Genomic DNA, 27,330 nt, shown 5'->3' with positions numbered 1-27,330 from the left:
AATTAATTTTCATAAATACAGAATTCCTGTTGGCTGTAGGGCTTTCAGGCCAAACTCTACAAGAGTCCAGAAGATGGACCACATGAACTGTCCCCTCTGGATAACCCAACAAATGATCGACATTCTGAAAAGTGGCATGTTTCCACAAAAGCCGGACAGACGGGTGCAATGAGACTGAAGTGAACAAATCCAATTTAAATACTTTATTTCACAATGATTACACTGACTGCTGGGTAGAGGTGTTAGGCGGTTTGGGTCTGAGCTGCCATCATCCTTGCCTTCTGCTTCATCAGACATCTCCTGCCGCTAGCATAAGCTCCCAGGTCTCCATCTGCAAAGGCAGGTCAAAGATTGAGATAGTTACATTTTTAGAAAACCACTTCCTACAGTTACAGATTTTATGATTTTCCAAGTTATTTAATAAGTCAGAGCAGTCGTGCTCATTTGAGTACTTACAGCGAGACAGGAAGTTCTTTGTCACCTCGTTGAACTGCTGGATTTCCTTGGAACAGTTCTGCTGGAAGCTGGATCCTTCTCTCTGCTGGCAGGCCCTCATGCGCTCCTGGATCACCTTCACAATCTCCTGGTCCACCTTACTGATGAATGAGGACAAAACACTCACTGCTAGGGGAGATGATTTTCTGCAGGTTCTGCAGGCACCCTTGACTTCAACAGTCCAGAGCAGGTTCATTAAGGACTATCAATTGTTGATAGGTGTGACTTGTTGGATGTGGTTTGAGATTGACAGGTTAGCCAGGAATAACTCCGCCTCTCATCTGATGTCAGCATGGGGGCTCGAGCACCACTTTGCTAATCACTAATAACGAATGGAGCTGTCCTAGCTTTCATTAGTACGTTAAAACCAAATGAAACACCAACACGTAAATTCAAACTCAATTCTGCACAATGATGCTAAGCTTTCAGTTATCATATTGTGCAGTGCACTGGACACAACATGTGGTTTATGTAGCATATGAACCAGAGTAAAACGATGAAAACTTAAAAAAGAATCATTTCTGAACTGCTGAGCCTTTCCTGTAAACCCTTATCACACCATTTAAGACCTTTCCACGATATAGACAAGGAAGGTGACTGAGCTTATGTTACAATTTGTGAAATGTGTTCATTGTTACAATTTAGATACCCGAGTTTTGACACGCTTGCATGAAATAATGCATAGAACTGATCACAATCCATAGTGTTTGTACTGAAGTATATTCATGCACCGTGTTTAAGGTGTCTGCTAAGCGTCACAGACGAAGTGGCCACTCACAAGTCTCTCCTCCACTGCATCTCTGCCTCGTAGTAGCAGACGTAGTCTCCCTCCTCGCACTCGGTCAGGTCGGGAACACGACGGAACTTCTGATGGTAGTACACGGATCTGTTCTTGTTCCGGATGCTGTCAGCAAAGTCTAAGGGCCGGAGAGACACGGTCAAAATCGGGAAGCGGTTAAATCCAACGTCGCTGGTGCTGACCTGGCCTCTCTTACTTCTGGCAGAGAAAAGCTCACTTGGGAAACGTCCGTCACATTGGCGGACATCGTGGACGTGACTTTTCACGCTGTTACGCTGTTTCACGCTCTTTTCACGATTGGTATTCACTCAACCCAAAAGGGCTCATGCTACACCTCTGTTCATCCAGTTGCACTGGCTACCAGTAGCTGCCAGGATCAAGCACAAGGCCCTGACCCTGGTATTCAAAACCACCTCAGGAACAGGTCCAGCATATCTGAACCAAATGATAAGACCTTATGTTCCCGGCAGAGAGCTGCGTTCCTCTGATACAAACCTACTAGCAGTACCTTCAGCTCGCTCTAAGCGATCTCAGGCAAAACTGTTCTCAGTTCTACTACCTCAGTGGTGGAACAAACTTCCGGAAGCAACAAGACCAGCATCATCTCTCTCAACCTTCAAGAAACAGGCAAAAACGTTTCTCTTTCAGGACTTTTTACTGCGCTGATGCCCCAGATCAGGTTAGGCAGCAAGTTAGGCTATGCAGTGTGTGTGTATGTTTGTGTATGTCTTTGTCAAAAAAAAACCAAAAAAAAAACTCACTAACCCAAGCTTCCTGTTCTGTATATTTCCTGTGCATCTTGTATTTGCAGGTGTATTTGCAGTCCCTATGTCCTCTATTGTAAGTCGCTTTGGATAAAAGCGTCTGCCAAATGCAATGTAATGTAATGTAATGTTATTGAGCTACTGCACTAGGACTGCTACACCACTATCAGACTTAGATTCTTATGCACATTTGACAAAATCAGCGTGCCCTTCCATCAACCTATCTCAACTGTCTGCACTCTCCTCCTTTGGGCTGCTCCCCTGGAGTCACCACAGCGAATCCACCTCTTCCATCTAACCTGATTCTCTGTGTCCTCTCCTCCCACACCATGTCCTATTTTACTCCTGTATTACTACCAAACTATTCAATATCCTCTGTGGATGACTGAATCATCTCAGCCCGTCCTCTCTGACCTTATCTCTGAAACATCCACCATGTGCCGCCCCTCTGATGGACTCATTCCTCTCTGTCCTCGTCACTCCCAAAGAGAATCTCCACATCTTCATCTCTGCTTCCCGTCTTTTCCCTTATGCCACTGTCTCCAAACGGTACAGCTTTGCAGGTCTCGTTGCTGTCTACTCCACCTTTCCTTTCATTCTGGCTGTAACTCCTATCACACATCACCCGAAACACTTTACTCAAGCCTGATCAACCTGATTGAACGTGTTTCTTTTCCACGCTCTCCCTGTAGTGATTAAAAGCCTCCACCTTCTTCATCTCCTCTTCCTGCAGCTCCATGGTTCCTCTAATTCACACACGTATTGTCTTGCCGCGACCAACCTTCATTGTCCCTCGTTCCAGGGCATCGCTGTCACCCTGTCTCCTGCCCCAAGTACAGCTCAAAATAACATCTGCAAACATCTTGGTTTGTGTACATTCCTGTCTAACCTCATCTGGCAGCCTGTAAGCACCTATCGAGCTAGCTAGCTAGCTAGCTGGCTAAATCCGTGTCAAGGGCCGTGTATGTTGCAGCGTCGGCGAATGTATGAATCCTCAAAAAACGGTGAGAAACGGCAGAGACGGCTGCGATTACAGCCACCAGGCGTGAAAATGAGACGGTGTGATGATTCGGGGGGGTGAAAAGAGCCCAGATCTTTGCTAACCCCGTGGGTTCCTTGCAGATGTGTTGTTGTGCTAGCCGGTTAGCATGCCCCCGTTACCTCTGAAGGTGGTCACCGGAAGGTCCACGGAGTAATAAAAGAGCTTGGACAGAATCAGGGCAGGATTCGGCAGCGCTGTCTGCTTGTCCACGACCGGAGTCTGCCGCGGGGGCTCTGGGTACGCTTCTTTGTCGAAGTCTGAAGGCATTTTCGCCTAGTTTCAGCGCTGCGCCGGAGAGATTCTCAGATTCGACCTCGACAGGTCTCCTTTCGACTGTGCGCATGCGCAGAGCTCCCATTCTTCTTCGTTGGATTATAACGCGCTGACGTCATCGATCCCAAGTCCGCCATCTACCGTGCTGGAGGACGAGTTTATGCGTTACATTTCGCAAAGTAACGAATCGAAAATAAAATCAATAAACTAATAAATAAAGCTTCGGTTTGTGAAACAATCCGATTTCCATTTCCTGTGGTTGTCACACTGTAAGAGCAAAATGGAGGTCTGTGAGAACAACTACTCTTGATACCGACCTTGTGTTCTACTGATCTAAAATTGTCACCGCATTAAATGTTAAATGTGAATCGAGCTTATAAATGTTCAATATAGAATTTTAAAATCTCAAAGGTCGAGGGATCAGGTGACAGCAGGAGCTGTTGCCTCCCTGGGAGTGCAGAGGGTGGCGATGCAGAGCCCAGTCTGAGGAATCTGTCACTGTTGTGGTTGAGGTCATTTGGAGTTTCAAAAATGTCACAAACTCAAATGTGTGGGTCGCTAAACAAAGACTGAAAATGTCCAAATGGTCGTGGACATACGACCACAAATATCCACGGCATGCAGTCTGATTAGAAGTGGCGGAGGGGGTCAAACACACATATCACAACTGTCCCTCTGGTGTTTCCGGGGATTTAAAAAGGCGGATATTGCAGGAAAAGCAACGTACAAACATGCAATGTCAAGTCAAATACATGTCTTATTGTCACAAAAAGTACCAATTGGTGTGACTCAGATCTCCTATTATATTTTATTTATATTTTATTTGTATTTCTTATTCTCCCGTCTTCCTACTATTGTTTATTATTGTTATGTTTTACTTGAAACTCTGGCACAACAATTTCTTTCGGGATAAATAAAGTTGTTCTTATTCTTATTCTTATTCTTATTTCTTGAGTTCTCCGCCGCATCCCCGCTCACCATGACACCCACAGCCGAGGAAACCGCTCAATATTCAATACTTCTGATTTGCTTAATGATATTTAACCGTCTTTTAAGTCTTTCCTTTCATGGCTGCTTGGTTCCCGTCCGCTGGGCTCCCGTCCACCTCAGACCCTCGCTCCTCCCTTCTCCTCCGGTCTGGCCAAGATTTCCTTGTTTGTAAGAGAACACGGCTTCTCGGCCGGCCAAACACCAAATTAGAGCCTCGCGCCGAGTGTCACTTCATGTACGACTCTAACGTCCCCCCGCGCCCGGTCAGGGTCTGCAGACATGGTCAGTGCTCGTCGGGTTTTGGTTCTTATCTTCTGCCGTGCGGTGTTTCATCCGTCCTCTGCATGTCAGCATGTCGGGTTTATTCGGCCGCGGCGATGTGAGATCATCGATGAAGCTTTTGGAAAAGGGTGTCCCCAACAGGAGCGCCAAGGGAAACAATGATATCCTCTGAATTCTGATCCGTGTGAGTCGGAGTGGATTTCCGTGTCGCCTTATCTACAGTCAGTCTAGAGATTAAAAGCTAAAATATCTATTCATGATCTTGGATTCTTGAAGCTATTGACACTTCAATCGTATCTCCTGGACTCATCGACACGTCTATGGACGTCATGGAGCTGGATCATTGGGCTGCGTTTGTTGATTTGGGCGTTATCCTCCCGAGACCCGATCTCTTGATACGAGGCCTTTTAGAAATCTAAATTGAGGTCCGCAGGGCCGGGACGTGAATGAAAACAACAAAAAAATGCCCTCCCCCCCAAAAAAAACGCTGATAAAAGGGACGTCGGCCTTAAGTTACTGCTCCGCAGCCACATTGAATTGTTAGTGTGTGAAGCGAAAGGGTTCGGCGACTCAAACCGTAGCGTCCTCGTACGTGGACGTGGGGTTTCCTCTGGTGAAGTGTCCGTCCGCTGCTAAACGTGTATCTCGTTGTGCGTCACCTCCTCTCAGTCGCATCGGAAGTTCCACGCCCCCCGCCACGGTCACATGGGTTTCCTGCCACGTCGGCGTAGCAAGAAGCACCGCGGAAAAGTGCGCACTTGGCCCAAAGACGACCCCGGCGCCCCCGTGCACCTCACCGCCTTCCTGGGCTACAAGGCCGGCATGACGCACGTCCTCAGGGAGGTTCAGCGCACCGGGCTCAGTACGTACAGCGTCGGCCTGCCGTGGAGATGCATCATGGGAGGCTTGAGGAGATGTTTAGCACGTGACGTGAACCCGAGGCGCAGCGGCAGCCGGGACGAGGACTCGCCTCCCTTTGTGCGGCTGCCCTGAACCGCCGACCGCCACGTCCTGTGCATCATTCACATGGTACGCTTTGTTATTTTCTAACATTCACCCTTCAGAGCAATCAAAGCGAGAGGAAGTCGAGGCCGTCACCATCATCGAGACGCCTCCGCTCGTGGTGGTCGGGGTGATTGGATACATCTGGACCGTCCGTGGGTTGCGTTCCTTGAAGACCATCTTCGCCGAGCATCTCAGCGACGAATGCAGGCGGAGGTTCTACAGAAACTGGTGGGTTTGGTTGAATCTTTTTCGACGCGGTCGTCTCCGAGCCGCTAACCTTTATGCGTACTTTCTGCGCTTCAGGCATAAGAGCAAGAAGAAGGCCTTCACCAAGTACGCCAAGAAGTGGCAGGACGAGGCGGGAAAAAAACAACTGGAGAAGGATTTCATCCTCATGAAGAAGTACTGTTCGGTCATCAGGGTTATCGTTCACTCCCAGGTGGGTCGTCGTTCACGTTCCGCCAAAACCATCGCAGCAACGCTTTCGGCACGACCCGGCCTTCAGCCTCCAGACTCGGACTGACATTTTCTCGGACGATTGTCGGCTACGCGGCCGCCCGTCTCCTCCTCACGGGTCCGCCGCCGCAAAAGGCCAAAGGTGTCAGTTGACCACCTGACCGCATGCACTGGAAAGGAAATCGTCCACATCTCAGGGCAAACAACCCTGGCGACGTCTCTGCGAGGGCCGGAGGGAGCCGGTTCGAATGGCAGTTTAAAAATAATTCTCAGGTCAGAACCTGGCTCTCCCAGCCGCTGGAGGCCAGGAGGAAACCTTTACGTTGGCAGGGAGGAACATAATAATCTGCCAAGGTTCCTCTTAATAGTGCCGCTAAGCTGAGTGTCTGGAAGTCGGGGTCCGGCTTCAGCGGAGGTAATAAGGATAATGAGGGCAATAAATGCTCAGCTCTGTTGCGCCGCTACTCGCTAATCATCTAGTTTGTTTCTGAGCGGAGGCCGGGAGACGGTCGCGTCACCGAGGGTCGTCTCCTTCGCAGATGAGACTGCTGCCCATAAGGCAGAAGAAAGCCCACGTCGCGGAGGTGCAGCTGAACGGGGGGAGCGTCTCGGACAAGGTGGACTGGGCGAGGGAGCGTCTGGAGCGGACCGTCCCCGTCTCCGCCGTCTTCTACCAGGACGAGATGATCGACGTCATCGGGGTCTCCAAAGGTCACGGCTTCAAAGGTTGGTTACTGCTATTGACGTCCTCGAGAGAAACAAATCCAAATTCAGAGCTTTCGGTTTTACTTTCTGGAAGGTGTGACCAGCCGCTGGCACACCAAGAAGCTCCCCAGGAAGACTCACAAGGGTCTGCGGAAGGTGGCCTGCATCGGAGCCTGGCATCCCGCCCGCGTGGGCTTCACCATAGCTCGAGCCGGCCAGAAGGGCTACCAGCACCGCACCGAGATCAACAAGAAGGTACTTGCTACTTGTTCCCGAACCTCCTATCTCAGCTGTGATTCACGACTGACTGCTACGGTTTCTCACGGCAGATCTACAGAATTGGCAAGGGTGTCCATATCCAGGATGGAAAGATCATCAGGAACAACGCCTCAACCAACTACGACATCACCCAGAAGACCGTCACCCCCATGGTATTAATCCATCTCTGGTAAACCCGCCGACATGATATCAAACGTCAAGTATGACGGGACGCGGCGCGTTCACATTCTCTAAAAGCCCGGCTGGACGGGACAAGGCTGCTCCGATTCCTAGGATGTATCTTCTGCAAATTGCGCCTGATTGCTCTGTAGTTTCTGCGACATGGAAACTCAGGTGGGAGCAAAGGTTTCGTAGGCAGCTACGGCGTCCTGTCACATCTCACCGCCTTCTTCTCATTGGTGTCCGATTTCTTAGAAAAGAAGAGTACGTATGATTCCTCCTCATCCTTCCTGCGCTGCAGGGAGGCTTCCCGCACTACGGCGAGGTCAACAATGACTTTGTGATGGTGAAAGGCTGTGTGGTCGGCGCTAAGAAACGCGTGCTCACCCTCAGAAAGGTAAGTCCGCCGATGAGCGCGTATCGCGGCTCGGAGAAAGAAACCCGCCCACGTGAAATCTCCGGCATCTGCGGTTTCCTCGCCCCGCAGTCTCTGCTGGTGCACACGTCTCGCAAGTCGATGGAAACCGTCGAGCTCAAATTCATCGACACCACCTCCAAGTTTGGTCACGGCTGCTTCCAGTCAGCCCAGGAGAAGCGGGCGTTCATGGTGAGGTCGTGCTACACGCTACACGCTACAAGCGGCGTTTTCCCGTGTTGACAAAATCGCTCGGGTCTCTGTTGTGCCGACAGGGCCCGCGGAAGAGGGAGGCCCCGAAGCCTCGTCCTGAAGCCCAGGCCGAGGAGGCCAGAAGCGAAGAGGAGTGCGTCAACACAAGACAATAAAGCAGAACGTCACAGAAACAGTTGTCTGAGGGTGTATTCAGGTCTGAGCGGTGAATCCACAAACACTCTTCAGGAACATGCATTTTGAAAGGGTTTAACAGAAGTCGTATCATCGTGTTTTGGTTTGTGCGGGTCCAGGATCCCAAACGGATGACCGGACTGAAACATTCACAGGTAATTCGTGAAGCCCCGCGTTATTTGTGCGTCCCCACCTCCTCCGAGCTGCAGCGAGCTTATCTTAACAGTAGGGGGCGCTAGCGCGGGATTCTCACTGCGTGGTCAGCCCTCATCGGCGCCTCAGCGGGACGTCACTCCGACAAATAGTCCTGGGATTCCACCGAGGACTGGTGGGACGTGGAGCGCAGCGAGGAATGATGGGAGGCGGATTGGTCGTCCACGCCGGGCGTCATCAGCGGCAGATAGATGTCATCCATGTTGGGCATGACCAGCACCTTCTGCGGACCAAAGGGCGGCGCCGTCGCTTTGAGTCGAGAGCAGACGTTAAATCCATCCGCGAGCCGCTGGGAGGAAGCGGATGGTCTCACCTGGAACTCGCACTGCAGCTTCTTCTCGATCCACTCGGTCACGTGGATGAAGGTGACCTCCCTCTCGCCGAGCATGGGGCGCACGTGAAGGTCCAACCTGGGAGGCACCTGGAAACTGTACCTAGGCGACAGGAAAGAACCGTCGGAGATGTTCGTCTTCGAGCCGAAACGACGGGCGAGGCGCCTCTGTACCATATCCTGTCGGTGGGGGGCGGGGGGATGTTGACGGCCAGGGTTCCGGAGAGCTCCAGCACCTCCACGCTGAGCATCAGGGGCATGTTGGACACCTCGGCGATCTTCTTCTTGATGTACTCGTTCTCCGTCGCCTTCTGAAAGTATTTGGACTTTGCGATCTTGTCCACAAATCTGAGGATCTTCCTGCCGGTGCTGCCGCCGCCGCCGCCGTGTCTGCAAAGACAATCCCCCGTCAACGACCGCCGCATTTTCGCTTTCAGTAGCTGATAACGTACACATCGGGAGCCGCTGCCGCCGCCGCCGCCGCTCCCTTCTCTCCGGCGGACCCCTGCGGCTCACAAGGCGCTGCTTCTTCTTCATCCGACGAGCCGGCGCTGGACGACTCCTCGTCGCTGTCGGCCAGCGTGCACATCCTGGGTTTCAAGCTGGAAAATGACAAATGTATCCGCCAAGCCGTTGGCTCATCTTCAGCACATCCGGCGAGGAAGCCGAGACGGGTCGGTACCTCGCTTGGGTCTCCTGGATGCCGCCGGCGTCCCCTTTTTCCTCTTTACCCAGTTTGCACAGATTCATCTTTGTTTCCAGGGTCATCAGGAGGCACCCGGTGTACATGAGCTCCATCTCCAGCCACAGGCCTGCGGGAAGGCCGTGGGTTAATGACACTCAAACTTCTGTCTTTTCTTCTTCATCTGCTGGAGGTCGCAGACGAGACATAACAGAAGCAGCTCGCTATTGTTGGTCGGCTTAGTGGCCACTAAGAGGATTGCCGATCGCCGAGATGGGATGTAACAGATCACCGGGGCGACGTGGGGGTCGAGGTGCAAACCTTCTAACAAAATGAAAACCCTCGCATTTGAAGGGCGCAGAAAGAAAAAGTCCGGGGCTGAGAAAACCTGTCATGCCCTTTTTATCCTTGTTATCACTCCACTCACATCATGTTTATTTTTGTCATTGTTAATGTCACCGTTTCTGTTGTGGTCGTTTTTTTGGTCTATTCTTATCCTCGCTGTCTTTCTTTGTTCTTCTCTATTCTTATCCTTGCCGTCTATTTAGTTGTGGATGTCGTCTGCTAACAATCGTCGGTTTATTTATATTTGTACTCATATTTACAGATGCTGTCATTGTTGCGCTACTGTGACAAAAGAGGATCAATAAAGTACATCTTATCTCATCGTACCTCTGTGGTCCAGCGTGGGCCTGGAGGTGCTGAGGACCTGAGGGAGGCAGGATCCCATGTCCAGATCGGCGAGAGTCAGTTCGTTCATGAAGTACGGGAGCTGAAGGGATTCACACGGAGCGTTCAGACAGCGACATGCTGATATTGGACACGGAAAGCGGTCAACGTTATATCATTTGTTTCGACTGCGTTCCACCTGCCGTTCTGACCCGACCGAAGCTTTTATACGTCCTGAATCTGTCGCTACCGTCACCGAAAGCAGCCCGTCCGCTCATCTCCTGGACCGTGTCTGCCTTCATTCAGGAGAAGGATAGCAGAGTCTGATTTAAAGTCTAAAATCTGCTTCCTTCCTTTAGACCAGGCATGTCCAAAGTCCGGCTCGCGGGCCGAATGTGGTCCACTGGCCTCTGTCATGAAATCAATAATATGTATCCGCCAGCACTGTTGACCAAAGTGTAAAACATGGTGTGGAGAAAGCTATTTTATGTTTCTATATTTCACCCGAAGATGCTGTTAGACCTTTGGCCCCTCTCGCCATGGGAACCTCTAACCCTTGTCACAGGGGTCAAAGGGCATCGTGGGATCCTTTCCAGTCCTTTTCAAAAATGGGGACTGTGAATAAAAAAAGGAAAGCTGACAGCGAGTGCTGCCGCTTTTAGGACATTTTTTTCACCGAAATACGAAACAACTGTGTTTTCCAGGAGACTGCGGCTGCTTTCATGGAATTCAACATCAAGAAGCACGACCAGGAGAAACATGCTAACTTCAACAAGCCGCCAACTTGGAACAAATGTAGGGAAACATTGAAACAACTGGAAGCTGAAATCATCAAATGAAAACGCCACGAAGACACGCTACGAGGCAGCAACGCTGATCGCCAAGTACTGCAAACCTTCTACTCAGGGTGAATTTATTAAAGACCGCCTGATGAAAATAGTGGAGAAAATTTGTCCTAAAAAGAAGCAAGAGTTTGCCTGCTGTTTCCCTGGGTGGTAGCACTCTGCTACGGAGAATTGAGGATGTTTCATCTGACATTAAGAGACAATCAGAGGCAAAAGGAACAGAGAATGTCAGGCTGAATGGTTTTCACCTCACCAAATATGTCCCTCTTTGCAAAAAGTTTAGAGTTTCGTGTCAGACGTCCGTATCCTGTCGCCGTTTCTTCCCAAACCGAACCGTCTTTTGGAGCAAACGCTGTCGGAACGAAGATCTCGGAAGAATTTAAGGACAACGTGGACGTGAAATGAGACAAGCGGGGATGCGTTGTTGGTTACTCCAAAGAAATAGGACTGTGCTGAAGGTGTGCAGTGTGTGTGTGTGTGTGTGTGTGTGTGTGTGTGTGTGTGTGTGTGCGCATGGAGGGGAGAGTGGGGTTGAAAGAATGGAGTGTTAAGGATGAGAGCAGGAAATGAGTAACGGTTTGCTGCTCCATCGCTGATGTTCCTCCACTCCCTCCTCCTGCTTTGGATGCAGAGGCCATGCATTATCAGCAGACCTTCCACTGCAGCCACCCACACACACACACACACACACACACACACACACACACACACACAAGATGCATCCCTTCATCAGTGCACGATAGTAACCTCATGTCTTCGAGGAGGGCCGTGGCCTGATCCCTGCGGCGCCACCGTTCTTATTTCCTTTATGAATATTGCGGGTCAATTTTCTGTCACCATTCTATTTTCCGAGATTCCCTGTACTTTTCCGCTTCTCGCCGATCCAAACCCACATTTCTGTGCTTTTCTTTCCTGCGAGACACAATCCTATTGATGCTCTCGCGGTCCTGCGACAGTACTGAAGGAAGCCACTGCCTCACATCCCATGTTTTATCTGTTTTGACACCTGCTTTGTGGGCGACATCATGCTTCTCAACACCGGTGCTGTTTAAACCTTTGCATAAAGAGGACTCACTATAAGCAATGAAGCAGAGTTCTGCTGGAAGAAAAGCAGACAGGGTCTCTGTTTCTGCTCCGTGAGGCCTCCTCCACCATGGCTGGTTCAGGGGTCGGCATTTCATCTTTACGCTGCGGCTCCGAGCGGCTTGGCAAAATAAATGATAAATATTTAATTGAAGTGTATTTCATATGTGTTCATTCCTTTTTTTAACTTTTAGTTCTGAGTTGGAAGATTATTGTGATCTTGAAATATTAAATAAAATTATATTTATTATTTTTCGCCGCTCAAAATAACGTCACACTGGCGGAAGCCGGTATACCCGCCAGCCGGTAAAGTCCCCGTTTGCAGATGCTGTGCGCAGAAGTTCAGGAGCAGAAGTCTCGTAAACCAGGTAAAATTAATATTTATGAAGATATTTTGCAAATATTTATTTTTTATTGTTTACTGACACAGTGATTTGTTTCCAGATTTATTTTTAAAATTCAGGTCAAGGCTCCGCTAAACGCTCTGAAAGCTCAAAATGAGTTCCTTACATAAATAAAATTTAATTTTCTCTGTAAAACTTTGTGAATTTCAGAAGCAACACACTACACACTTGTTTATACAAAGTGTAAAGGTGATAAAAAGCAATATATACAGTGGTACCTTTATTCTAGACGTCAAAGAGTAATTGCGGCTCCCAGTGTTTTCTTTTCCGAGGAAACCGGGTCCAAATGGCTCTTTGGGTGTTAAAGGTCGCCGACCCCTGGTCCAGGAGATCTGGACCCTGACCCTGGACTGAGAGGACGAGGAGGCCCCGCCGCCGTTCCCGGGGATCGTGACCACTACCTCGCCTCAAGACCGTCCTCAACAACTATTAACGATACTATTGCATTATTTCAGCTATTAGCGTGTAGCTGTTAGCGCTATCGCTATCAGTAGTAATAGGTCATCAGCTCCGCCCGACCTTTGAACCCCCTCTGCCTGTCGCTCACACTCGCTTTCTAGCTCTCCGTCCTCCTTTCCCTCGCCGGTGGAGGCAGAAGGCCGTCCACACCGAGCCGGGATCCGTCCCAGGTTTAGGTAGAAGGTTGGGTTGCCTGATAGAAGACAGCGTTTCCTCGCTGCTGTCTCCAAGTGCTTGCTCCTTAAGATCATCTTCAGGAGTTTGGACTACATGGAAAGTGTCATCAGACCACCGAGTTGGGAAAATCCGACTTTGGTGAGAAGGACCAAACCCAAACCTAACTTCTCCATCCCTGCATTAGCACTCACCTTGATCTTGGTGAGTTTCTTCTGGATCTTGTGCGCCACCTGGTCGGTCCAGTACTTGTCCCGGAGGAAGTCCCAGAATATTCTCCCCACGAGGGAATTGACCCAGGCCGTGTCTGCAGACGCCCCCGAGGCCGCCGGACCTTCACCGGACCGAGCTTCAGCTTGAGCGTGAGAGCCGTGCTCTTTGTCGGGAATCTGCGGGACACGGGAGGAGAACAACCGAACAGAAAACCCTGATGAAACACCTCCGGCGACATCCAGTAGCTGAAGGGACGAGTTCTGGGACTCACTTTAGCGTCGGGGTCGGAGCTTGACGCCGGGTCGCGACCTTCTGAGCCGATCAGTCCGCTCATGTAGGCGGTGTAGTCCAGCAGCGTTCTGGCTTTCACCGCCCCTTGGAATTCCCTGGCCTCCTCTGCGCTCTCTCTGGAGGCATCTTCATCACACGCCGTTTCTGAGCGAAAGCAGAAGAGCACCGTCGGTCTGGTGAGTTTAGCAGAAATAAGACATCCGGAGCCCATCCCAGCTGCGATTGGACGAGAGGAGGGGTTCATCCTGGATTCATCACAGGGCCACTGATGGAGACAGACCACCAGTCACCCTCGAATCCATACATCTGGACAATGCAGGGTCTCCAAAGAACCTCCAGCGGGTTTTTGGACTGTAAGAGGACCTCCACGCAGAATCCAACTGGGGACCTTCTGGCCGTGACCACTGCTGCCGCGGTGAACGCCGCAACACCGGTCAAATATCAGCATCTACACGTGAGCCACCACCGAAGCAACCTCCTACCTGTGGACTCCTCGGTGCTCACACAGCCTTTGGTTCCACACTTGGAGGCCAGGAGGAAGTGCTGGAACCACTCCTCCTTCTCCCTTCCTGTGCGACCAAACAGGTAGAGGGTGACGGGCAGCTGATGCTCCGGGACGCTTTGTCTTTCCGTCCCGCCTTCCTCCTCCTGGTCCCCGATCAGGGTCTCCTCCCCCGTCTCCCCGTCCGCCAGGGTGATGCAGACGGGGTACTTCTTGTTCCAAACCCTCTTGCGAGCCAAACCGGGAGGCGCAAGAGTGACCTGGGAAACACATCCACGACCATCGGTGAGGTGAGCGTGGAGATCCTTCTGCTGGGACGAGGCCCGGCTCGGACACTGACCGTGCAGTTTTCCAACCGGTAGGTGCACGAACGGGAAAACGTGGAGCGGTCGGACGTCTCGGTGGATACGGCTGGGTACTGCAGGCACAGCCGGCCGCCCTCCAGGGCCACGTAGACGGAGTGCATGGCGGACGGCAGGAAGGTCTCGGGGTCGTAGACGTGGGTCACGGTCATCCAGCCCTGGAGGACGATGGTGAAGGGACTCGGTCAAGAGGAACCACCAGGTTGAGGTTGATGTGACCGAGCGAGCTGCGGGATGAGAACGCTTCTGGAGCCTCGTGTGAGGCGACCACACAGATCTTCACTCCATCGTCATCCTTCCTATCTTGTCTGCACTCGTGTCCCTTCATCAGTGCACGATAGCGATCTGGTATCTTCTCTCTCATGTCGCAGAAGGGCAGGCCTTCATCTACCAGGTCGCCACCATTTTAGTTCTTTTTATGAATTCTGAAGGTATTATTAGATCATGCTAGCTCTTAGCATGTAACTGTTAGCGCTGCTGGGACTCGGCTTTCTATACGACTGTCCTTCTCCGTCTCTCTGGTCGAGGCAGAAGGCCTCCGTCTTCCTCTCTGCTGTCTCTGGAACTTCTTCTTCTCTTTTTCCTTTGGGCTTTTCCCTTCAGCAAATCTACCTTCTCCATCTCACCCTATTCTCTGCATCCTCTCTCTCACTCCAACTACCTTCATATCCTCTCTCACCACGTCCATCCATCTTCTCTTTGTTCTCCCTCTAGACCTCCAATTCCATCATCTGTTTACCAGTATCTTCCCTCTCTCTCCCTGACCATGACCCAACCATCTCTGACCTTCTCTCCAAAACATCTAACATGTGTCGTCCCTGTGATGGACTCATTCCTGATCCTCTCCATCCTGGTCGCTCCCAAAGGGAACCTCAGCATCTTCATCCCTGCCACCTCTAGTTCTGCCTCCTGTCTCGTCAGTGTTTGTAGATCATCTCACCACCGCCTCCTCCACCTTTCCCCGCTTTTCTCCACCCATTCCAACCTGCTTGAACTTGTTTCTTTTCCACTCTCCTACGCTCTGGACTGTTGACCCGAAGTACTTGAATCCTCCACCTTCTTGATCTCCACTCCCTGCATCCTCAGCGTTCCACGCTTCCTCTCATTCACACACATATATTCTGTCTTGCTGCGACAAACCTTCTTTCCTCTCCTTTCCAGAGCATACCTCCACCTCTCTAGATGTTCCTCTACCTGTTCCATGCTCTCAACCAGATCACAATGTCGTCTGCAAACATCACACTCCATGGTCTATCCTCATCTGTCAGTTGTCTCTTGAAGAAGAGCCACAAATCGTGGTCTTTTACAGCTTAGACCGTTTATACTTACATTTTTGCTTTAATACGCCTGTAAAAATGAAATACAATTAGCAGCTGTAAAAAGCTATGTTGCTACCAATTAAGAGGAACCCCTTGGAGGGGCTTGTGATTTAATCTGGTGATGATCTCCTGATGTTTATTTCCCCCCTCCAGAGGACCTCCAAGTATCACGTGTAAGCCAAACGACAAAAGTAAACAACTCAATAAAGCAAACTTTACAACAGTGTTAAACAGAACCGAGCAAGCGACGTGATAGTTAGCGAACGTCCAGAATCAAAAACATAAAGCTTGAATCTCACGGATTATCCTCCTCGCTGAAATGTCAGTGTAAGCATACAAAGTTGGCCCCACGGTAAACGTGACCCCATTATTTACCTCCAGAACCTCTGGATCGGCGCTGCTGCGACGCACTTGATCGAGGACTCTGGGTTTTCTTGAATGTAGGTGTCTTCTGGCCCCGCAGCGCCGCGGGGCGAATAGGAAAACAACCACTAAGCCCAGGAGGAAGCCACATGCCACCCCCAGAGACAAACCCGTCACGTAGGAGGGCAGGGGCAGCACGAACAAGCCGTACGCTAGGAAGCCCACCAAGAAGAGCCAGCGCAGAGGCAAGGCCGAGCCTCCGGGCCGGAAGGGGCTCCCGCGGCGTCCGGCTCCGGATCCGTCCCGGAGCTCCACCACCTGAAGGATGTCTCCGTAAGTGTGGATCTCCAGGCGGGCGTCTCTCCTGTGCGCTCGCTGCTCCGGGGTGGCGGCGTTCTTTCCCGAGGAGCCCTTCGGAGGTCTTTTGGGAGCGGATTCGCCCGCGCGATCTCCATCCGCTCTTCTCCGGCACTTGAGGCTTGTTTCTTCCCTGCCGCCGTCCCTCCCGGCGCTTCCCTGAGAGGACGGCGAATCTCCTGCGCTTGAAGTCCTGCACTGCTTGGGACTTCCAGAGCTTTCATCTCCCATGATCTTGCTGAGCATGCTCAGGGGATCCTGCATGGCCTCGGAAAACTTCCTCCGCGTGTCCTCCAGCTCGGCCATCAGGGAGCTTCCCCGGGGCTCGGTGGGAGACGCGTTGCCCGCAGAGGAAAACGTCGCCCTGCATTCCTTCTCCGGAGGTCCGGCCGCGTTGGCTCGGGCCTCCGGTATCCTGGGAGGCCTCCAGGGATGAAGGTGGAGCTTGGAGTCCGACTTGGAGAGGTTGACGTCCGGTTCCACCCGGCGCGAGATCTCCGTGCTCAGCGACTTGACCAGGCTGAGCAGAGGTTTCCCTTTGAGCGAGCCGCTCTCCCTGGACTCCAGGTCTATGGAGGACGATTTGACCAGGCCGGCGGCGAGAGGCACGTCCTCAGAAGAAGCCGAGAGGTCGGCCAAGGAGCCGGGGGAGGAGGGGGAGTGAGGCAGGAAGAGCGTCTGCGAACGCTGACCTTGACTCGGGTCGAGGCTAATCCCGAGGTTCAGGTCGGACCGGCTCTCCCGGGTCCGCGCGCCGTCCTTGGAGAAGACCACGCTGGGACCGTCGTCCTGGTAGTCCATGCTGAGGAAGAGCTTCTCCTCCATCCTGGCCCTCAGTCAGGAGCAGAAGCGAGAACGTGGACAGAGCGGAGCTCAGCCCTTTACGTGGAGCCTCGAGACGTCCATCTCGCCCCGGGCGGCCTTCGGTCCACCGGACAGAACTCTGGGAATGTGGCTGAAACAAAATGGAGACATGGTGAGTGGAGAAGCACAGAAGTACCTTCAGGATCGCGTCCAACACTCACTCCTACGCCCGACTGCCGCTTCTTCACGCAACACATGAAATGAAGTCTTGCTGCTCCAGAACGTCTTCTCGCTGGAAAAGACCAGAGCTCTTTGCATCAGAGTTACAGCTAATCCCAAATTAGGTGCAATTATCCAATCAGGCGGCGATGACGACACAGAGGATGCATCTTCTCCTTCAGTCAGGTGTGGAGCTTCACCTCTTCACACCGTGACCCTGTTTCTCCAGATCCTTCACATCTTCAGCCCAACTCTTCAGGTCTTTCCAGGTTAAACACCGGAGAGGAGATGCTCCTCAGGCCTCCTCAGGCCTGGGCAGCTGCACGTCCACCATAATCCTCGATATCAGAGGCATGAATCATTTCCGATGCACCGTCCCTCACCCAACTGGTCTGGCTGCAGCACACACACACACACACACACGCACACACACACACACACACACACACACACAGAGTCCAAAAATAAAAATGACAAATCACTGAGATCGCAGCTGGGTGATGGAGTGTAAGACTGCAGCGTGATAACACTTCTTCTGTCCGTTCTGGTCCTCGGTCTTCACCGCAGACGAAGATGGAGCTTCAGGGTTTCAAGCTGGTGTTCCTCCTCCAGCGATGAGCATATTGGACGTCATATTTGGGGCGAGAAGGTCCCCGGTTGAACTCCCTCGGGGGGGGTCTCTCCAAGAGGAGTCTCCATGTTCTCCTGGTTTCTGAGTGGAGGTCCTCGAAGAGTCCAAGAACACGCAGGAGCTTCATCGGAGACCCGACATTGTCAAGACGAGTGATGAGAGGGTGAACGGTTGGATGTTTCTGCACGGAGTGAAAGATGAACCTTCAACTGTAAACATTTGAATCTGATTTCATGTTTGAACGAGTGAACGTTGGTCTGATGTTTATGGTGACATGAGAAGCTGCTGTCATCAAGTATGCTATTTTGCGTAGCATGAGGCGCGCCGCATTGTAAGAAGCAATATCAATGAACGGGTCTGTTTTCATACATAAGACGCACCGTGTTATAAGACGCGTGATAAAACATACAGTATATAAAGCCAAACCAAACAGTTTAGTCCAACTTTCTTCATCTCACTTTGTTCCCTTTGAAACTCTGTCTTTTAAGACCTTAAAACGCTTGATAGCCTTAACTTTGACACTTTATATTTTATTGTATTTCTTATTCTTCCTCCTTCCTACTATTATCTATTATTGTTATGTTTTGCTTGAAACTCTGGCACAAAATTTTCCTTCGGGATAAATAAAGTTGTTCTTATCTTATCTTATCTTGTCTTCTTGACTTGTCGAAGTTGGTCTTCTAACTTCCTCCACTTCCGTTCCATTGATTCGTTCATGTTGGATTCTTTGTCGGCTGCTCTTTTCCCATCATCTACATCGTGACCGCTATGACCGATGTCTCTTAACGGGTGCCGTTTTTGGGGTTCTCATACACACAAATGTACAGTAATGATCTGTTGAACTACAGAACTGCGTCTGATTGGTTTCTGTTAGCCAGTGATAGCAAACATCTGAAGTTAGCGTGAGGTTGTATTCCAGCACATCATTAGTTATCTAGTTGCAACCCATATTCTGCTCCCGCAGTCGATCGAGCGAAGCGGCTCGGTCGCTTAACAAAGTCGCACGAAAACATTTTGAGAGATGTTTGAGTGCAGAGTGACGGATAAAAGTGGTTGGCGGTCAGGAAGCACAAGAACTCATACACAAGAGGCACCGGATTCTAAGGCGCGCAGACGACTTTTGGGAAAATGCAAGGATTCTAAGCGTAACTTATCGTGCGAAAAATACGGCATCTACCGTAAGAACTTCTTCAAGGACTCACTTATACATTCACTTCCAGGCCAAAAATGCACCGTAAAAACTGTTGATGCAACTGTGCTTTGATACCGCTATCACTTAAATTGCACCTGAGTACAACCGTCAGTTTTAAAACAAATCAAAAGAAAATTACACGTTAACCGTAACAACCGCTGCATAACTCGTCATTGTTTTCTGTGACAAATATTTGATCATGTTTAGTACTTTTGCACCGAGGGCAACATGGCGGCACGGATAATAAAGTTGACTTTGACTGTTTTAACGCTCGTCTGTCATTCTGTGACGTATAAATGAGAAGATGAACGGTTGTAGGTCTCTAGAAGTGGCCCCACGACGGCTCCGGGGTGCCCTGAGTGCAGATAATGACTGAATGAACGGATGGATGGATGGATGTTACAGCGGAGATCGATCTGAGATATCCTGTTTCAATCACATGAGTTTCCAGGAATGACCATCAGCTCCTCGCTCCGTTCCCGCCGCACGCTCTCCTTCTCTTTCTTCGCTCGGTCGGAAAATATATTCATTTGATTGCAAACCTGCCGCGCCGTCGGTCACATTTAATTCACCCAAAGTGCAGCTCCATTAATCCTCAGAACGCCCAACACGGCCCCCGCATTACCCGGATCAATTTCTACTTAGGAGTCAATTTGGATCAGCCGATGCTGACGGGGAGCGGAAAACCTCGGCTGGCCTGCATTCGAGGAGGTCAGAGGGGGTTTGGCGGCGCTCCAGACAGGAAGGGAGATGAATTTCTGCCTGAGAAGAAGCGAGGCGAGGGGGGCTGCAAGCCCCGATTCGGGCTTCATTTATCCTGGAAGAGTGCAAGTGGAAGCAGAAAGCTTCTTTCGGCTGAACTGAGACGGAGGCGAGAAGCTCCACGGTGTTATTTTCCAGGACGCCGTTCGATCAGTCGCCGTGCTGACGGCTCTTTTCTTGCAGAATGCTCTTTTTTTTTTTACAAATCAGCTTCTCAAATAGGAATAAACGCTTGTATCATTTCAATGCCCCCGGGAAACAAGGCGATTCGGGTCTGGGGTCGGAAAGCGGGACCTCAGGCCTCATCATCAACCATCCGCACCTCAGGTGAACCACAGCAGGTCCTCCAGGAGGAAACAGCAGAGCCAGAACTACATCCCAGATGAAGTGACTTCCAAGAGATGAACTGAATGTCAGATGTGACTTTCCTGCCATGCACTTTTCACCCGCTGGCTTTCCTGTCCTTCTTGAAGCGAAACGCGGGTCTCCTGCGCAGCCAACGCACAAACTTGCGGGGATGGTGAGGACAGCGCGGGATGGTGCGGGCTGTGCGGCATCTCCGGGTCCTCCCTCCTCCTGCGCCCACGGGAAGCCCCTAGGAAGAATATGCGTGTTGTGAAGGTCTCACCTGGCTCCACGGCTGCGCACCGCGGGGGCGGAAGCCTGCAGTCACCGCCCCGGATGCTGCGGGGCGCGGCGGGTTCTCCTCCCGGGGCGGCGCGCCATTCTCCGGCGGCAGCGGGGAACTAACGTCCGCTCAAGTCCGCTGCAGCCCCGCCGTGCACCGGCAGCAGGAGCTCCATCCTCACGTCCAGACGCCCGGTAGAGCTGCAGCACCGGCGGCGGCGGCGGCGTCGACCTGGTTAGACGCCGCTCCAGGACCCCCCTCCCCACAGACTAATGTGATTACTGGACTCCGGGCTGCAGGCTGGACCAAACTAATCCAGATTAGACTTCGGAGGCCGGCGGTTGACGGAGCCAATCATCCTGTCTGCACTGCGACCGACGTCAAAACACGGAATGAGCCTTCGCGCCCCCCCCCCCCCCAACCCCCGGCCCGGCCCCCCGCAGGACGGCCCTGGATGCAGACTTATGTAATGACACGACCTGGAACAGTCGGAACAGACTCTGAAAGCACCGGTGGCCTCTCTCTCTCTCTCTCTCTCTCTCTCTCTCTCTCTCTCTCCATCTCTCACCCATCATACGTGCGTGTGAAGACTCCCACTACCATTTGCTTATTTCAAACACATCCAACGCACTTGCCATTTAGAGAGTTATTTAGCTCTCAGAGGAGAGTTTTTCTCCATTTTTTTTTCAAAATTGTGATTGAGGGCGCAAATAAAAAGCACCCACAGAAAGCCGGACCCGTGTGGATGTGATAACTTCTCTTTTCAAACATTCGCTGGCATGAGTTCCTTCACATCCACGAGGTAAAACATGACAGTTGGAGGACATTTACTGACACATTCTGCGTATCAAAGGTTTCTAAGTAATGACATTGGCATTACTGTAGACTGAGAGATAACGCTCATGTGATCGAGTCAGGCCAAATGTAGAAGTTGATGATGGAGAAGAAGAAGAAGAGGAGGAGAGGAAGAAGCAGAAGAAGGAGAAGAAGACTTCCAGGCCGGTTTGTTGTCCTTCCACAGCTGATAACACTTGCTTGCACTTTGCCGTCGTTCCCTTTGTGTCCACTAGAGGGCAGCAGAAACACGCACTGTCTGCGCTTTTCTTTTAATTATCTTCTTTTTCTATCGTTTCATCAGGAACATCAAACCCCTGGCAGTTATGGGGGTGACTTGAACTTTGAAAATAACACCGGATCAGTGTACTTCGACTCCAGTCAGACAGAATTTCTCATCCTGGATAAAATCCATGGTAAAATCTCAGCTACACTGAGGGCCTACTTTGTGGCGGCTCCAGTTCCAGCGGGTGTACCTGTTTGTACCGAGGACTGACCAAGCAGGCAGGATCTGCATAGCTGTTGCTTGTGCTTGATAGTAAGAACTGCCAGGATCTGCATGGGATGTGGAGCAGCGGTCTCTAAAAAATGTTTTGATTTAGTCGTGCATGTGTTGTTCTACCCTCTCTCTGTCTTCATTTTGTTCTTTCATTGTGCCTTTACAAAAAAAGACATTCCCACCAGCTCTTTAAGAGATGACTGCCCAGTTATTTAAGTTGAATGACAGACAAGGCTGCAACTTACTGATTTATGGTGGGCTTCATACTCCTCCTAACAGTGTGCTGTGCTGCAGGTAAGGAATCAGCAGCTTCCAGAAAAGAAGATGGGCGTGTGATGCACACAAAAACAACATCCCAAATCTTTGCTATTTAGCTCCAGTCTAGCAGCTGCACGGTTGCAGACAGTGTCCGCTGTGTCACTTCTAGACACTTCATAACTATCGTATCCACACGATACGGAGGGAAGACATGCGATTTTAACAACAAACCGAGGAGAAGAATCTCCAGAGCAACCAAACACAACCTGCTTGTCTAGTCGGACACCTGCAAAACCCCTGCAGACACTGCTCGTGTTGCTGGGCGGCAAGAAAACCACGCCGACTGGGCGGGAAAATTATTTAAATATAATGAAAATTTCGGGAGAAAATGCCTTTAAAACTATTAAAACACTACATTTCACCAAATGGACAAAATCACAGTTCGCTGTCATTAAAGTTGCATCATTAAATCTCTTCCCTGCGCACTTTCACGATGCAGAAAATAATGGTCTTACTTCCGGTTTGGTATTTTCACAATAAAAGCATTCTGACGGACGCCGGAAGAAGTCTCCTTCCACACGCCCATCAAAAACGACCGGTCAGTTTTGCGTGTGCTTTTATTTTGAAACTCGGAGGCTTATACAGGAAGTGTTGTTGTTTACCTTTGGCACATTCCGTTTCAATTTTTGAACTCGACGCCGGGCCGCTAAGCCCAAATAAAGAAGAATAAGATGTCTTTTTGTTCCTTCTTCGGGGGAGAGGTCTACAAAGAGCATTTTAAACCAGGTACAGTCACCTCTGATGTTTAAAAGAAGCACCATTTCAGAATGATGTTTGTCGTTACGCTACTGTTTAGCCTAACAAGAAGTTATCGATGACTAATTTAGCTAGTCGCGGTTTGCAAATTAACGCGTTTAAATCCTCCTGTGGACAAATTGACAATATCATCCCCGCTTTGTTTGAGATTTATTTCTTTTAAGAGTGAACGTTTACCTTGGCTGACGTTTCTGAAACTGTTTCGTAAACTATTTGCGTGTTACACAACAACCGTTACAAAACACGCTTAGTTTAAAGTGTAGCACCTAGCTAGCATCGTTACAGTACGATCAGATTAAACTTTACTGGTTAAAAACGACAACCTCTACCAGTGATTGCCATCAGATGTTATTGCCAATAAAATCTGTTAGTTTCACTGCTCATGTCGACATAACTTCCCGGTGAAGTACCTCATGTACCAGTGATAGGTGATTGCCAACAGATGTTATTGCCTATAAAGTTTGTCAGTTATACTGCTTTTGTTGACATAACTTCCTGGTGAAGTAGCTCACTGGATCATCTCCTCTCCACCTCTTCCAGGGATCTACAGTTGCGCCAAATGTGATCACCAGCTGTTCTCCAGCACCTCCAAGTACGAGCATTCATCTCCCTGGCCGGCTTTCACGGAGACCATCCGGCAGGACAGCGTGTCCAAACATGAGGAGAGGCCCGGGACCTTCAAGGTGCCGCTAGGGGAAAAAGGAAATGCACGTCACCAATCCGATAAATTTTAGTGTGCAGTAATCCGGTGGAATCCATGAAGAACGGCGGCCAGCTGACGCTTGTGTTTGTGCTCACGGTGGAAGATCGCTGGCAAACTTGGTTTGGTGCTGGTTTCAGGTGAGGTGCGGGAGGTGTGGAAATGGCCTGGGCCACGAGTTTGTCAACGACGGACCGTCCAGAGGCACGTCTCGCTTTTGAATATTCAGCAGCTCATTGAAGTTCGTCCCTAAAGGTACAGCAAACCGTTAATATTCTACAAAGGATTTGACGAAAATGCTTTAGTTTTGTCTTTCTCAGAGGTTGAATGAGGCTGGAGCTTCTTTTCTAGTAATGTTCAACTAAGAGTATCATTTGTTTATTCCTGCAAACGAATCAATAAAATGTTCCACGTGTCCCCACAGATAAGGTCGACGGACAGTAGAATGAGCTGCAGGACTGGAGTTTCTCTGAGCTGTTGAGAGTTTGGACAGTGAATGACGTCCCTCGGGAACAAGCCCTGTCCGGGAGCACCGGGGTTCTGATCCATCGTGGCCTTACAGGACAACTCAGCGAACACTCATTCACTATGCAACTGCTGCACTCCTTTCACAACCACTTTCCCGAAACCCTCGTGTTCAATGTCATATCCTATTTTTAAACGTCCCTTTTCTAAATAGTGACCTCAAATCGCACTGATCGACGTGCTCGACAAATTGTACGAAAAATGCTATTTTTGTGAATTCTCAAGAATGAAATGCTGTAATAAATGTTTTAAATTCATTCCTCTTTCTTACAATCTATCTTTTCTTCCAAGCGTCTACATAAAACAAGTTCTTTATATCTTAAAACCAGCAGTAATGCGAGTACAGAATAGCTCAATAATGTTTTATCTTTCACTTTGCTTTCTCCACCAACATATAACCTGATATGTGGCGCAGATTTGACGTTGATGCATGTATTTGTAGATGTAAAGGTCTGATCATTGAAAGAGAGAGGGTTCATACCGACGTCAGCTCGGCGTGTGAACACTGGCATCGTGTGGAAGAAATGAGCAAGTGACGGGACGTTACACAAGGACACCTGATACCGACCCCGAGCTTCGACCCGGTCTGAGCTCCACGGATCTCCACAGAAAACAAGTCCTAGATCCGGCCCACGAGGAAACCTGCGATCCCAAGTCCTGAACGAGATGTCGTATTGCACCTTCTCTGGCGGAGAAGAATACAAGGACCACTTTCAGCCCGGTGAGTGTGAAGAAGAAGCGCCATGCTGTCCCTGCTCACAGTGACATATTATGGGTGTGGTTTGCTGTTACTAGGTTACATTATTTTTTTAGATTAAAATTTATTGTCCCTACACATGTACAAGCAATGAGGTGCATTGAACCCAAAGTGGAAAAAAACAGCAGGTTTAGATTCAATAAATACAAGAATGTGATTTACATGGTATGTTATGTCTATAATTTACAAGGGATTTACTGTTGGGGTACATTAACACATTATGCACATGGATATGTGCATTAAATTCAGTATACTATAGGCATAATTTACAAGTAGAAATCCAAACATACGCTAAGGTATGTGATGCAAAAATGGAGTTGAAATGGATGTTAGATAGTACGTAAATAAATGTGGACAGTAGCTGCCTGGGGTTACTAAATGCTTGGTTTGCTTTGAATAAATGTGATGTGAAAACCAGACACCTGATTTCAAGATGAGAGGCTTTGCAGGAGAGGAGTCTTGAAATTCGTTCTGTATTTTCTATTCACCAAAAATGTAATCATTCCTTGCTGCCATTTTTTCCCCCCGTTCAGGCATCTATGTTTGTTCTGAATGTGGCCACGAGCTGTTTTCCAGCTCAGCCAAATTCCAACACTCGTCTCCTTGGCCCGCTTTCTCGGAGACGGTCCGCGAGGACAGCGTCTCCAAACACCCAGAAGCCTGGGGACCCGTCAAGGTGAACCATAACCTTGCAGGATATCCACCCATGTACCAACTTTTTGCACCTGCAGACCTGTAACTGTTCTAGTTTGGATTCTGTTTCAGGTGTGCTGCGGGAAGTGTGGCAACGGATTGGGCCACGAGTTCCTGCATGATGGGCCTCGAGAAGGGCTGTCACGCTTCTGAATATTCAGCAGCTCCCTGACGTTCGTCCCTAAAGGTTGGCGTGCCGAGTGTTTTTCCGCTCTCCGACTACATTCGAGCCGCTTTGACGGGCGCTCGTGTCCCCGCAGAGACGTCTGACGGACAGAGGTGAGCTGTGACGAAAGGATGTCCGCTGCTCTGGACGGGGACGGCCGATGACGCGCCCTGGGTCGAGCCCCAAAGGACCCCGGGGCGTTGACCAAAATGTCCTTATTTGGTAGCGAGACTTTGCTTTGCACATTTTAAGAGCTATTTCTGAAACATACACTCATATAAAGCACATTTGACTGTAAACTGTGCGTTTCCTGTCAAAGATGTTGCTCCTTGTATATGTAGTTGCGCGATTCTATCAGTTGGGGGCGCCGTGCATCTCGCCAAACCCAGGTGAGGCGCTTTATTGACTCAACAAGTTAGTGACTGCGGACACAAGTTGACCTTTGTGCAATAATCCTGATATAAACATCTTCAAGTACATCATATTGAACTCAGATACTGCTACTGTGACTGTCCAGGGAGAACAACCCTGATTAAAACACTGATTTCTCTATTTATACAAATCTGTTTTCAGAAGAATTCATGTGAGTCATTGTTCCAAATCCCAAAGATAACAAAAGAAACGAGGCAAAAAATTCCCACCGGTGATGGGAGATGGACGATGGCGACAGAAATGTACTCCGGCTTCCAGAGTAAACAGCCTTTCCTATTTCTCAAGCAATTGGAGTGTGTGTTATGTAAACAGAGTTCTTTCTTCCTGTAAATAAGTCTTAATAGGTGCAACGGGGCGACATCCCTCTCTCGCACCCCCCAACACACACACACACACACACACACACACACACTCACGCACACACACACACACGCACACACCTGCCTTCATCTTCAGCAGCATTGTCCTCTAGATGTGGGCAGGATGTGGTTGTGCACTGTCTTGTTGTGATGTAGTGCACATTCCTGCAAACACGTGGTGAGGAGTGTGTTTTCAGGCAGCGACGGTGCATTGCAGGGATGTCGGCCCGGGGTCCGACTCTCCGAAGAGTTCTTCGGGTGAAGTTTGCAGCATGTGGCGTCCATTTCTCCCCCTCCCGCCCAGCGAGCCCTGATCAGTCAGCGATCCTTGAAAGAGGCGGCAGGATGTGACGGACCTGACAGGAGGTTTGCATTTGTAACCCCGGGCCGGTGCGGCCAGCTGTCCGTAAACGTCGGTTCTTGTAGCGCTGATGTTCGAGGAGTCGCAGAGCGACGGTGCTCCGCTTACGGGCCCGTGACCTTCTTGCACCTCGAACACCGACGGCCGCGTTTATCCCTCGGGTTGTCCGGAACCAGAAGATTTTACTTAATAGTGAAATGATAGACTCCAGTTTGCGTTTTCTGCATCCCCGCCCGACCGCTCTGGTTTCCACCGCACCGTGTGCGGCGAACATGTTTGCGTGCGACGCAGCCGAGCCTTCGTCCCGCTTTTGATGCGCCGTTTTCCAGATAACCGCAAACCTGCGACACCAAACAGGCCAGGGGTGGAATTCCAA

At 50.2% G+C, this 27,330-nt stretch overlaps 5 protein-coding genes across 11 annotated transcripts; 3 read left to right on the top strand and 2 right to left on the bottom strand.

The window, feature by feature from the left end:
• Positions 1 to 188: 188 nt before the first annotated feature.
• Positions 189 to 3,452, bottom strand: ndufb10 (NADH:ubiquinone oxidoreductase subunit B10). Its single transcript, XM_086176539.1, has 4 exons — positions 3,220 to 3,452; positions 1,274 to 1,412; positions 457 to 596; positions 189 to 331 (listed from the first exon to the last, which is right to left on the bottom strand). Exons 1-4 carry the CDS (start codon positions 3,365 to 3,367, stop codon positions 243 to 245), a joined length of 516 nt encoding a protein of 171 aa, XP_086032665.1. The 5' UTR covers positions 3,368 to 3,452; the 3' UTR covers positions 189 to 242.
• A 1,058-nt stretch (positions 3,453 to 4,510) lies between these two features.
• Positions 4,511 to 8,069, top strand: LOC147217078 (large ribosomal subunit protein uL3-like). 3 transcript variants are annotated; one of them, XM_086175480.1, is made up of 10 exons: positions 4,511 to 4,645; positions 5,315 to 5,507; positions 5,710 to 5,878; positions 5,954 to 6,089; positions 6,646 to 6,832; positions 6,906 to 7,066; positions 7,141 to 7,242; positions 7,551 to 7,646; positions 7,737 to 7,856; positions 7,940 to 8,069. In XM_086175480.1, the coding sequence occupies exons 1-10, from the start codon at positions 4,643 to 4,645 to the stop codon at positions 8,030 to 8,032; spliced, it is 1,260 nt and encodes a 419-aa protein (XP_086031606.1). In that variant the 5' UTR covers positions 4,511 to 4,642; the 3' UTR covers positions 8,033 to 8,069. The 3 variants fall into 3 exon arrangements, 2 of the variants coding, with proteins under 2 accessions (XP_086031606.1, XP_086031607.1); XM_086175481.1 differs by lacking the exon at positions 4,511 to 4,645 and adding an exon at positions 4,694 to 4,829; XR_015108915.1 differs by lacking the exon at positions 7,940 to 8,069 and having other exon boundaries at positions 7,505 to 7,646.
• On the bottom strand, positions 8,051 to 22,645 carry LOC147217077 (testis-expressed protein 2-like). Of its 5 annotated transcripts, XM_086175476.1 has the most exons (13): positions 22,133 to 22,645; positions 20,555 to 20,812; positions 15,974 to 17,273; positions 14,258 to 14,437; positions 13,898 to 14,177; positions 13,396 to 13,559; positions 13,106 to 13,300; positions 9,950 to 10,049; positions 9,278 to 9,407; positions 9,048 to 9,197; positions 8,770 to 8,985; positions 8,578 to 8,698; positions 8,051 to 8,487 (listed from the first exon to the last, which is right to left on the bottom strand). In XM_086175476.1, exons 3-13 carry the CDS (start codon positions 17,141 to 17,143, stop codon positions 8,341 to 8,343), a joined length of 2,853 nt encoding a protein of 950 aa, XP_086031602.1. In that variant the 5' UTR covers positions 17,144 to 17,273; positions 20,555 to 20,812; positions 22,133 to 22,645; the 3' UTR covers positions 8,051 to 8,340. The 5 variants fall into 5 exon arrangements, with proteins under 5 accessions (XP_086031602.1, XP_086031603.1, XP_086031601.1 ...); XM_086175477.1 differs by lacking the exon at positions 20,555 to 20,812; XM_086175475.1 differs by lacking the exon at positions 22,133 to 22,645 and having other exon boundaries at positions 20,555 to 20,946.
• Positions 22,646 to 22,776: 131 nt separating this feature from the next.
• LOC147217076 (methionine-R-sulfoxide reductase B1-A-like) lies at positions 22,777 to 24,440 on the top strand. The gene is made up of 4 exons (XM_086175484.1): positions 22,777 to 22,931; positions 23,502 to 23,644; positions 23,802 to 23,916; positions 24,086 to 24,440. Exons 1-4 carry the CDS (start codon positions 22,877 to 22,879, stop codon positions 24,103 to 24,105), a joined length of 333 nt encoding a protein of 110 aa, XP_086031610.1. The 5' UTR covers positions 22,777 to 22,876; the 3' UTR covers positions 24,106 to 24,440.
• A 105-nt stretch (positions 24,441 to 24,545) lies between these two features.
• LOC147217075 (methionine-R-sulfoxide reductase B1-A-like) lies at positions 24,546 to 26,101 on the top strand. The gene is made up of 4 exons (XM_086175483.1): positions 24,546 to 24,907; positions 25,477 to 25,619; positions 25,709 to 25,823; positions 25,897 to 26,101. The coding sequence occupies exons 1-4, from the start codon at positions 24,853 to 24,855 to the stop codon at positions 25,917 to 25,919; spliced, it is 336 nt and encodes a 111-aa protein (XP_086031609.1). The 5' UTR covers positions 24,546 to 24,852; the 3' UTR covers positions 25,920 to 26,101.
• The last annotated feature ends 1,229 nt before the right edge of the window (positions 26,102 to 27,330 follow it).

The sequence above is a fragment of the Fistularia commersonii genome, chromosome 28, assembly GCF_037954325.1.
Source record: "Fistularia commersonii isolate RoL2024-O1a breed Wild chromosome 28, RoL_Fcom_v1.0, whole genome shotgun sequence".
NCBI lineage: Eukaryota > Metazoa > Chordata > Actinopteri > Syngnathiformes > Fistulariidae > Fistularia > Fistularia commersonii.
This window is presented reverse-complemented; position numbering and strand designations above follow the sequence as displayed.

Coding starts and splice junctions, on each gene's coding strand:
- ndufb10 (XM_086176539.1), bottom strand. CDS start 3,367: ATGCCTTCAGACTTCGACAAAGAAGCGTACCCAGAGCCCCCGCGGCAG. Junction 1,413..3,219: donor TCCGGTGACCACCTTCAGAG/GTAACGGGGGCA, acceptor TCCGGCCCTTAG/ACTTTGCTGACAGCATCCGG. Junction 332..456: donor AAAGAACTTCCTGTCTCGCT/GTAAGTACTCAA, acceptor CTGCCTTTGCAG/ATGGAGACCTGGGAGCTTAT.
- LOC147217078 (XM_086175480.1), top strand. Junction 5,879..5,953: donor CGGAGGTTCTACAGAAACTG/GTGGGTTTGGTT, acceptor TCTGCGCTTCAG/GCATAAGAGCAAGAAGAAGG. Junction 7,857..7,939: donor AGGAGAAGCGGGCGTTCATG/GTGAGGTCGTGC, acceptor TTGTGCCGACAG/GGCCCGCGGAAGAGGGAGGC.
- LOC147217077 (XM_086175476.1), bottom strand. CDS start 17,143: ATGGAGGAGAAGCTCTTCCTCAGCATGGACTACCAGGACGACGGTCCC. Junction 14,178..14,257: donor ACCGGTTGGAAAACTGCACG/GTCAGTGTCCGA, acceptor TGTGTTTCCCAG/GTCACTCTTGCGCCTCCCGG. Junction 9,198..9,277: donor ATCCAGGAGACCCAAGCGAG/GTACCGACCCGT, acceptor GTCATTTTCCAG/CTTGAAACCCAGGATGTGCA.